We start from the raw sequence: 9,259 nt of genomic DNA on the forward strand, positions 1-9,259 counted from the left end.
AGGTTGAAAATTCTGCTCTAAAGGAACAAGACAAAACTCTGCTATGTTTGCATTGGACAGAGAAGGGCCCAAACACACATGGGCAAAGGAAATTACCCTGATGGACTTAGTAGCATGGAGATGAGGCATTGATTGTTCTCTCACTGGGGACTCAGTTTTCTGGGCTCCAGTACCTCCACTGGTTGATATCACATCACACAGGCCCCACCTTGTACCCTTGGGTTCCTGCTCAGGACTGGAGTCTGCTCTAATGTCTGCTCTGAGTCATCAGCTGTGGTCACTGCATACTTCTCACACAACCACACAGAGACCATCATCAGGCAGGAGGTGTGAGGGCGGAGATGCTTCATAGAAAGCCTTCTGGATGAAGCACTACAAAACCAGAGGGGGACTCAGGCCACAGAGCCCACACACACCTCCTTCCTCTCCTGGGCACTAAAAGAGAGCACAGAGAAACACCAGCAGCTCCGACCTGAGCAGCCTTCCTGGGAAGATGCAGCCACCCCTGCTCGTGCTCCTGCTGGCCTTTTTCCCACTCCCCTCGGCTGAGGCAGGTGAGTGACCTCCCCACCCTCACAGGCCCAACTCATCCCACATTAGCACAGACCTCCTGGCCCTCTGCACATCCCTGACCCAGCTCTCCACCAGCAATGCTCTGAACCCCAGCTCCCATCCCATCTCAGGCCCACACATGATGCTGGATGAGCTACAGGCAGAAATGACAGGACAGAAGCCTATTCTCAAGAAAAGCCAGTGGGCACAATGCTCTCCCCAGGCCCTACCTGTGCCAGGTAGAGAGTGGAACTTCCTAGAAGTGCATGGCAGAGGCTGGGAAACTGCAGAGGGCAGAGCAGTCCTGACTTCCATGTCTGTGATGAGACAGGGGCTGTCCTCAGGGTCTGCTTAGGAGAGAAGCCCAGAGCTCAGCAGACCCCACAGTTGGTGGAGTCACTGTCCCCAGAAGGCTGCTGTTTCCTCTGCTCCAGCTCAAGGCCCCTCAGTCCCTTTCTCCAGCTCTGCTTTTCTTCCCAGGCCTTTAGCAGGTCCTCTCCTTAAAGGATGAGCCAGTGAGGTTGGCAGCCCCAAACTTCTCTGCTTTCCAGAATCCCACAGCACTGGCATTACCGACCCAATTCCAGAGGCCCATTGGGGGCCAACCCTTCCAGGCAGCTAACAAACACTTACCGGGAACTACTCATGTGTCAGCATCTAGATCCCTTAAGTCCTAGACACTGAAAAGTGCACTACGCTGGACGTCACAGCATCATGGGGGCCTCAAAAGCTCACCCAACACCAAGCGAAGTCAGGAGAGGAACTTTCAGAAGCCTCCAGGCCTTCTCTGTCCCTAAGACCTGTATTCTCACCTGCAACTATGTGTCAGGCAGTCACAGGCCCACCCCTTTGCTATTCCCTTTCCAGATGAGAAAGTTGAGGGCCCTCCCCACCCCCTGACAACTCCAGGCCAGTCCAGCCTCCCAAATGCCCAGGCGCTTGAGTCATCAAGCCAGTGCCTACTTGGGGGAGTCAGTGGGGAAACACAAGTGCAACATACTTTTCCTTCAGGGGAGATCATCGGGGGACATGAAGCCAGGCCCCACTCCCGCCCCTACATGGCCTATCTTCGCATTAAAGATGAGAAGGAGTCTATGTGTGGCGGTGTCCTTGTGCGAAAGAACTATGTTCTGACAGCTGCTCACTGCAAAAGAAGGTAAGGGGCCGCAGCCAGGCTACACCTCCTGAGACCCATACAGGGACCCTCTCCTTCATCCTGGGAGCTACAGCCCAGGGCAGCTCCCCAGCATCCTGGTAACTCAAGCCCATGAGACCTCATCAGAGGAGCCATCAGGGATCATGACGGAGCAATGAGAGGCTGGGAAATAGGAAAAGTAATCTCTGGGCTCAGAGGGTCAGAGGTGACAATAAGTAACACATGAAGACAAGGACCACACTTGGCAAATAAAGCAGCGGTGGACCATGAACACATGCATTAGGGTCAAAATGAAAATGAAAGCAATTCATGGCATTTCCTGAGGGCCAGAGAGAGCTCCCAGATTCCTGACCTCAGTGTCATTGAGAAGCAGAGTCACTCAGCCCCTTTCCCCTGTTGCCTTGATTTCCCCAGTTGGCAACTCTGCCCTGCCCCAGCTGTCACCTGCCCTTCACAGGTTCTGGGCTATATCTCTTGTGATTCTACCTCCCCACCATTCACCCAATCTGCTCTCTGTGCAGGTTAATCAATGTCACCCTAGGGGCCCACAACATTGAAACGAAGGAGAAGACCCAGCAGGTCATTCTGGTAAAAAGAGCCATCCCCCACCCAGACTATAATCCAAAGAACTTCTCCAACGACATCATGTTACTACAGGTAAGGAAGCATCCTGCTGCTCTTGCTGTCATGAGTCCACATTGTTTCCCCTCAAACCAAATGAAGCACTTCCCTTCCGTCCTTCCATCCCGGCCACCTGACCAGTCCCTGAGACTCAGGCGTCCCTCAATGTCCTGGCTCAGAGATCACTGGCTGACCTGGGCTCCCTTGCCTCTTCCCCACCAGCTGGAGAGAAACATCAAGCAAACTGATGCTGTGAAACCCCTCCGACTGCCCAGGGGCAAGAACAGGTTGAGACCTGGACAGAAGTGCACTGTGGCCGGCTGGGGGATGGTCACCCCATGGGGCAAATACTCAGACACTCTGCAGGAGGTACAGCTGACCTTGCAGAAGGATGAGAAGTGTGAAGGCCACTTACGCCGTTATTACAACAGGACCATTCAACTGTGTGTGGGGGACCCAACAGAAAATAAGGCTTCCTTCCAGGTGATACTGAGCATCTGATTACCTTGGCTCTGGGAGAGGGGTATTTGGGTAGGAACTGGGAGCTGGGGACCCAGGCAGCAGGAGACTCCTTCACCCTCTATTCTGTGATCTTTCTCCCAAGAAAGAAAAAAGGGGAGCCCCCAGAGCTGGGAGAAATGGGGTCTCTGAGAGCCTACAAGGGCCTATAGTCACTCCAAACACAGTGATCCTCCACAGGGTGAATGTGCAACACTGGCCAAGGCCAGAGCACAGCGCTTAGATAAGCGTTTCCTGGGTGAGCAGTAGTTGTATCTGAGGGTTCTCAGAGCTGGTTAATGGGCTCCTTCTGCATGCTAGGTGTCAGCCCCACCTGCCTGCTCTCGGGTCCTTACACAGTAGGCTGCAGCCACAGCTCTGCAGCACCTTCATAGATAGAGGACCTGGGATCTGCGAGAACAGAAGGAGCTGCCACCTGGGTTGAAATGAAGCAGTGACAATGTCCAAGCTGAGGGACCCATGGGGACTGCCTGCCTGCTATCTCCCAGTTGAACACCATGCAAGGCAGCCTTCTCCAAGGGGGGCATGGGGTGGCAAGGAGAGCCAGGAGAACTGGCTCAGTCCTTCCCTCTCTCTGTCCACAGGGGGACTCCGGGGGGCCTCTCCTGTGTAAAAATGAGATCCAGGGCATTGTCTCCTATGGACACAAAGATGGGACACCACCACGAGTCTTCACCAAAGTCGCCAGCTACCTTCCCTGGATAAAGAAAACCATGAAAAGCCTCCAACTGCAGGACGCAGACCATCTTCTCTGGAGCTAATCGAGGCTCACACTGTGGGGAGGGAGGGGCTGCCAGAAACCAAATAAATGACTCTTAGCTGATGGGAAGAGCTGGGTTTTTGTTTATTCTTTGTCCCTCATGTGCTCAGAAGGCAATGGCACAATTCTGCTGTGTCCTGCTTCCCCCTCTTCCCCTCCCCCCATCTCCTCCTCAAAGCCATACTAAGCTGTTACCAGCTCCTTCTTGGCCACACCTGCCCTCCCTCAGAGAGGAGCACCATTAGAAGAAAACATGAATCTCTCAGGTCCTGGGCTCAGTATGAAGGTCTTACTTCTTCCTCTGTGTTATGTGCTGAGAGGAAAGGACTAGCACGTGGGTGCTGGGCACCAACCAGGCACAGCCTGGGCTGCAACTCAGGAGGCCCCACCACACAGGGGAGAGGAGGGCCCTCCTGAGCAGGTCATTGTTCCCCAGCAACCAGGGAGTGGCAGGTTTGGGGTCTGGGGGATGGTGAGGAGAGACAGGGGTGGAGGACAGAGGGAAGTCCTGAGAAGCTCCTCATTCCCTCCTGGGATGAATTTCTCTCCCTGCCCTTTTCTGCCCTCCTCTGAGCTCAGGGCTTAGCTTGGTTTCCGGTATCCTGGCTGCCCCTTCATCTCATTTCTGCTGACCACTGAGCATCCTCAGAGTTCACCAACCCTGCGCCCCACAGACCACACTGGTCTGAGCTCCCACTTCTGCATATTCCTCCCACCTAGGACACCCAGAGTGCCCAGGTTCCAGCAGGGCCTGGTCACTGAGTTGTCACCCAGCTTATGCCCTGGCACAGGGTGACTGGGGGACCAGGACTGTGTTGGCCCCATGCAGGGTGTCTGCAGAACACCTGGCGCCATCTCTCACTGGGCAGAGCCAGCTCCACCCTCATATCCAGCCCAGTGTCCCCACTGTGTGCTCAGAGTCCACTGACTGCTGGTCACTCAGGAGCCTTAGTCCCCTGCGGCCTGTTCCTCACTGCTGGCCTCAAGGCTCAGACTGCGTGCTGGCCATCATGGGCTACCTTTTGAGTTAGAAACGGTTGCTCTCTGCAGTAGGACTGGAAAGCAATTTTTCTATCAATCAATGAACAAATGCTTATTGTACACCTACTAAGTGCCAGGCATTGGGAATGTACAGTGAACATAATACAGGTTCTGACATCTGAACACAAGTGAAACTGACAGTGTTAACTTTTATCTGAATGTAATTTCCTCTACCTCCTTCACATGAACCCACATTGCCCAAGAACTTGACAACACCGTGGTGTGACGCACTCAGAGAGGGCCGTGGGTGATAAAGGCCAGAGAACCCTGGGCTCAGAAGACCAGGATGAAGCACCAGCAGCTCTGACCTGGGCAGCTTCCAGAGGATATGCAGCCACTTATGCTCCTGATGGCCTTTCTTCTGGCTCCCAAGGCGCAGGCAGGTGAGTGACTGACCCCCAGCAGAAGCCCAATGCCATTCAGTACTGGCACAGCCCTGCTCACATGCTACCCTCAAACAGGTCTGGCCCTGGACCATCCCCAGGTGCTTTTTCAACTCTAGATCCTACCTCCCTCAAAGACCAGCAAGACTAATGCTGAGTGACAGCAGCAGGGATGGCAGGGCACAGGGCTGCTCCTGAGGAGAGCCTATGGGTGCTCTCCCCATTCCTTGCCATCTAGAAAATGGGCTCTTTTGCAAAGGCATCTGGAAGATGGTTGGATGCTCAAAATGAGAAATAATTCCACAGGAAATCGTAGCTTGGCAAAGGGGACAGGCTTCTGTAATCAAAGCAAGGCCCATGACATTCTAACTCAATGTCTTAAAATCTATCCTCAATCTCTACCCTCTTCTCCAAGCTTTGTAAAGGAGCAGGGGATCCAGTTGATCCCAGAGTTGGTGGCTTCCTGGTCCCCTGAGGCTGGATTAGTCTCTAGTTCTCTCAGGTAATTTTTTAGTCCCAATGTTCTGAATAGTACAAACCAGCAGGAGCTCCATGAGTCTGGGAACAAAAAGGGAGAGAGAACCAGGGATCCTGAGGGTAAGAATTTTCCAGGATCTGCAGGCACTAAACTGTTTATTCGAGACACAAATCCCATTGTCCACATGCATGGCTACAACAGGAATGAAGGGATCAGAACTGCTGTTCTCTTTGTCAGAGGGAGTATCTCAGTCTTGTGGGTAAAGTCACGTAGCAAGCCAGGAATGTTGCCCAAGGAACCTGCAGGATGTCTCCTTGGTTATGGCTGATGACTGCAGACATCACTATCTGCCTCCCCGCCTGCCCCTGTCCTTCCCAGTCTTCCCCTCTCCAGCCTCTGGCTCCATGGGCACAGCAGGCACAGTAGAATTTTTCTTGCAGGGAAAATCATCGGGGGTCATGAGGTCAAGCCTCACTCTCGTCCCTACATGGCATTTCTTCAGATCAGTATTCCTGGCAGAAAAAGATGTGGGGGTTTCCTTGTGCGCGAGGACTTTGTGCTGACAGCAGCTCACTGCTGGGGAAGGTGAGGAGCGCAGCCTGGGCCCCACCCTTCTGCAGGCACCGCACAGGGGACCCTCTTCTCAGGGGCTGCAGACCTAGGGGCACAGAGGAGCACTCTAGAGGACAGGTCAGCTTTGGAAAGACAGGGACAGGTCAATGCAAGTGGCCTGTTGAAGACTGGAGGGACTGATCAAAGGGGCTTAGGAAGGAGGCCAAGGTTGTGCCCCAGAGGCCAGAAATTCACAGTTTTGCTTAGAGAAAGGCAAGCTCAGGGTGTGGCTGAGCACCCGAGATCTGCTCCAGGAAATGACACCTAGCCTGAGCTGCCACCAGCACAGGGCACAGGCATGCTCAGTGCCCAGCCCCAGCCCCTAGAATTCCTCCCCACTCCAATCCTGCACTGCCCCCAGCTGTCCTCTTTTCTTCCTGGCCTCTGGGCTGTATCTGCTGAGCCTCCACGTCCCTGGCTGTCTCTGTGCAGGTCCATCACAGTCATCCTGGGCGCCCACAACATTAGCAAGAACGAGAGGACCCAACAGGTCATCCCAGTGAAAACAGCCATCCGCCACCCAAACTATCATCCCAAAGTCAATGACATCATGTTGCTGCAGGTAGGACTCATCCTTCCACTGGCTCTTGCACACCTTAAGCCTGGGGTTTCTCATCTCCTGTGACCTCCTTCCCAGTGTGACCCCTTTCCTTATCCCAGGGCTATGACTGTCCTGGAGTCCCTGGGCCCTTGCTCAATGAGAACTCCTGTCCTCTGCCTTCAGCTGCAGAGGAAGGCCACCCTGACTGCCGCCGTGAGCCTCCTCAGGCTGCCCAGGAGGGGAGAGCAGGTGAAGCCAGGGATGGTGTGCAGAGTGGCCGGCTGGGGGCGACTCGACCTGAGCACCAGCACAGACACACTGCATGAGGTAGAGCTGGAAATCCAACGGGATGAGCAGTGCATCTCTTGCTACAGACGCCGTTACAACAGAACCACAGAGATCTGTGTGGGGGACCCAGAAAGGAATCAGTCTACTTTTAAGGTGAGATCTCCAGCATTGTCCATGCCCAGCCCTGGGCACACCCAAGTTTGCAGGCAACCTGGCGCCGTGGGAACTAGCCATATCCCTGTGTCCAATCTCCTGTCCTGTCTCTCTGGGGAGCAGAGAGGCTGTCCCACAGCCACTGGTGGGCAAAGGCTTCCTAGAGGGGGAGAAAGACCATCAGAGTCAAACAGAAAACCCCAGGCCTAGGGTGGAGACAAGGCCTGCCCTGACCCTGATCTCCCATGCAGCTCCTAACAGGGACCACACCCCCCAGGGCAACGAAGAGGGCAGGCCCAGCTCAATGTCTTCTCTCTCTGCCCACAGGGCGACTCTGGGGGCCCCCTCGTGTGTGACAACATGGCTCAGGGCATTGTCTCCTTTGGGAAAAAATATGGGGAAACTCCTCGTATTGAAATGAAGATTTCCAGCTTTCTGCCCTGGATAGAAAGAACAATGAGACGTTTCCAACTGCAGAGACCAGACTGAGGCACCAGGAATTGATCTATTCATCTCCTCTGGGGCGCAGCCCAGAACTGCTCTATGCAGAGGGTTTGACAGGAGGCTGCCAGTCTCCTAATAAACTTGCATCTCTAGAGTAGAAGTCACTGGTTCCTCCTGTGTTCACCAAAACATGTGTTAGTTACCTGCTGTGTGTGCGGCAACCATCTGTTCATATCTCCTATCTATTAGCGCTTCCCCTTCATGGACCGCACCTTCCATTTCTAGAATAAAATTCATGCTGCCTTGCTACCCACTCCTTCCCAATACTCCTCCCAGTGCCAACTCCCCTGTGAGGCCTAATAACAGTTCCATCAGGAAAATGGGAGACATCTGCCCCCCAAAAGTGACCCGCTTCTAGGGGACCCTCTTAACTCATCCACATTGCCCTCCTACTTCAAGCCACAATTACAGCCTACCCCACGCAGCCCCAATGCCAATATGCAGCATAAAAGAATACAGAAATTGGATGGAGGGTCCTGTAAGAAGCTCTCAGGTAAGGGGCCACTTCTCCACCCAAAGATAAATTGGTGGGAAGATCATGGAAAGGTATAGTTCACCCCAGGCAGCACTCCCCCCACCAATCAGAGCAGATTGAGAAGGTCAGGAAGCCTTTCATTACTCCCAGGCCCAGCTCGAGTGCCTGGCACAGCCTTGTCTTGAGCCCAGAGCCCAGTGCAGCCCATGGTGTCCTGGCAGCCCACCCACCGGCAGCCCACACTGACCTTGATGGTGCTCTTTCATCTCGGTCTCAGGCAGCCTCTCTCCACCTCCCAGCGTATGTGTGTGTGTGTGTGTGTGTGTGTGTGTGTGTGTGTGTGACTGTCTGTCTGTCTCTCTGTATCAAAAGGCAACCCAAATCTTTATTATATGTCTAGGTTAAGAACAGGAATCTCATGTTAAAACATACAACTTCAGAAGGGCAGGCTAAAAAGAAGTACTTTACTAAACATCTGCCATTGATAGGTGTGCTTCCACTTTGGGAAAATGTCTTTTGGGTATAAAAAGCAGTACATATTCATCACAGAAAAATAGTTAAATGTGGAACATGTAGATAAGAAAATGAAAATTACCAAGGCCTCCACCACGCACAAATCATCATCACTGATCCTTTGGCATGTTCTCCCACACTTCCTCTATGTGTTCATTAGGTGCTGCTCCTTGCACAGAAGTGGGGTTCGGATGTTGAGAACTCCTAGTGCCTCCTTTTCCATTACTCTACCTTCTGTGGTCACACTGGTGAGAGTGCTAGGATAATGTGTTTGCAAATGGATGTAACTGCTAGGCCAGGGGCATCAGAGACAGGGTTCTGTGGACACTGGAGCCAATGAACAAAAGTCCATCCTTCTGTTCAAAATGGTGGGGTAAGAGAAGCCCCTTGTGTCATATAATATTGACATTTACAAAGGAGATTCTAAATATTCCAAAAATAAGAGTTTGGAGTGGTGGTAAAGAGGAAAGGGAGCTACCATTTGGGGTATTTGGGTGTGTGCAGGCCACCTGGTCCTCAGGCGAGTCCACCCTCCACCTCACACCACCGAGCGCACCCCTCCCCATAGCCCTTCCCTTCTCATACCCCAGCCACAGATTCTCACTGCAGCCGATGTCAGCTTCTCAAGCGCAGAAGCCACATCTCTCATATGCCTGGACCTGG

At 53.3% G+C, this 9,259-nt stretch overlaps 2 protein-coding genes across 2 annotated transcripts; both read left to right on the forward strand.

Moving 5' to 3' along the window:
* The first annotated feature begins 310 nt into the window (after positions 1-310).
* LOC118678479 (granzyme B-like) lies at positions 311-3,675 on the forward strand. Its single transcript, XM_036354244.1, has 5 exons — positions 311-554; positions 1,564-1,708; positions 2,230-2,365; positions 2,552-2,812; positions 3,433-3,675. The coding sequence occupies exons 1-5, from the start codon at positions 494-496 to the stop codon at positions 3,607-3,609; spliced, it is 780 nt and encodes a 259-aa protein (XP_036210137.1). The 5' UTR covers positions 311-493; the 3' UTR covers positions 3,610-3,675.
* A 772-nt stretch (positions 3,676-4,447) lies between these two features.
* Positions 4,448-7,845, forward strand: LOC118678489 (granzyme H-like). The gene is made up of 5 exons (XM_036354257.1): positions 4,448-5,032; positions 5,951-6,095; positions 6,555-6,684; positions 6,847-7,104; positions 7,432-7,845. Exons 1-5 carry the CDS (start codon positions 4,978-4,980, stop codon positions 7,591-7,593), a joined length of 750 nt encoding a protein of 249 aa, XP_036210150.1. The 5' UTR covers positions 4,448-4,977; the 3' UTR covers positions 7,594-7,845.
* Positions 7,846-9,259: the final 1,414 nt, after the last annotated feature.

The sequence above is a fragment of the Myotis myotis genome, unplaced genomic scaffold (assembly GCF_014108235.1).
Source record: "Myotis myotis isolate mMyoMyo1 unplaced genomic scaffold, mMyoMyo1.p scaffold_m19_p_1, whole genome shotgun sequence".
Classification (NCBI taxonomy): Eukaryota; Metazoa; Chordata; class Mammalia; order Chiroptera; family Vespertilionidae; genus Myotis; species Myotis myotis.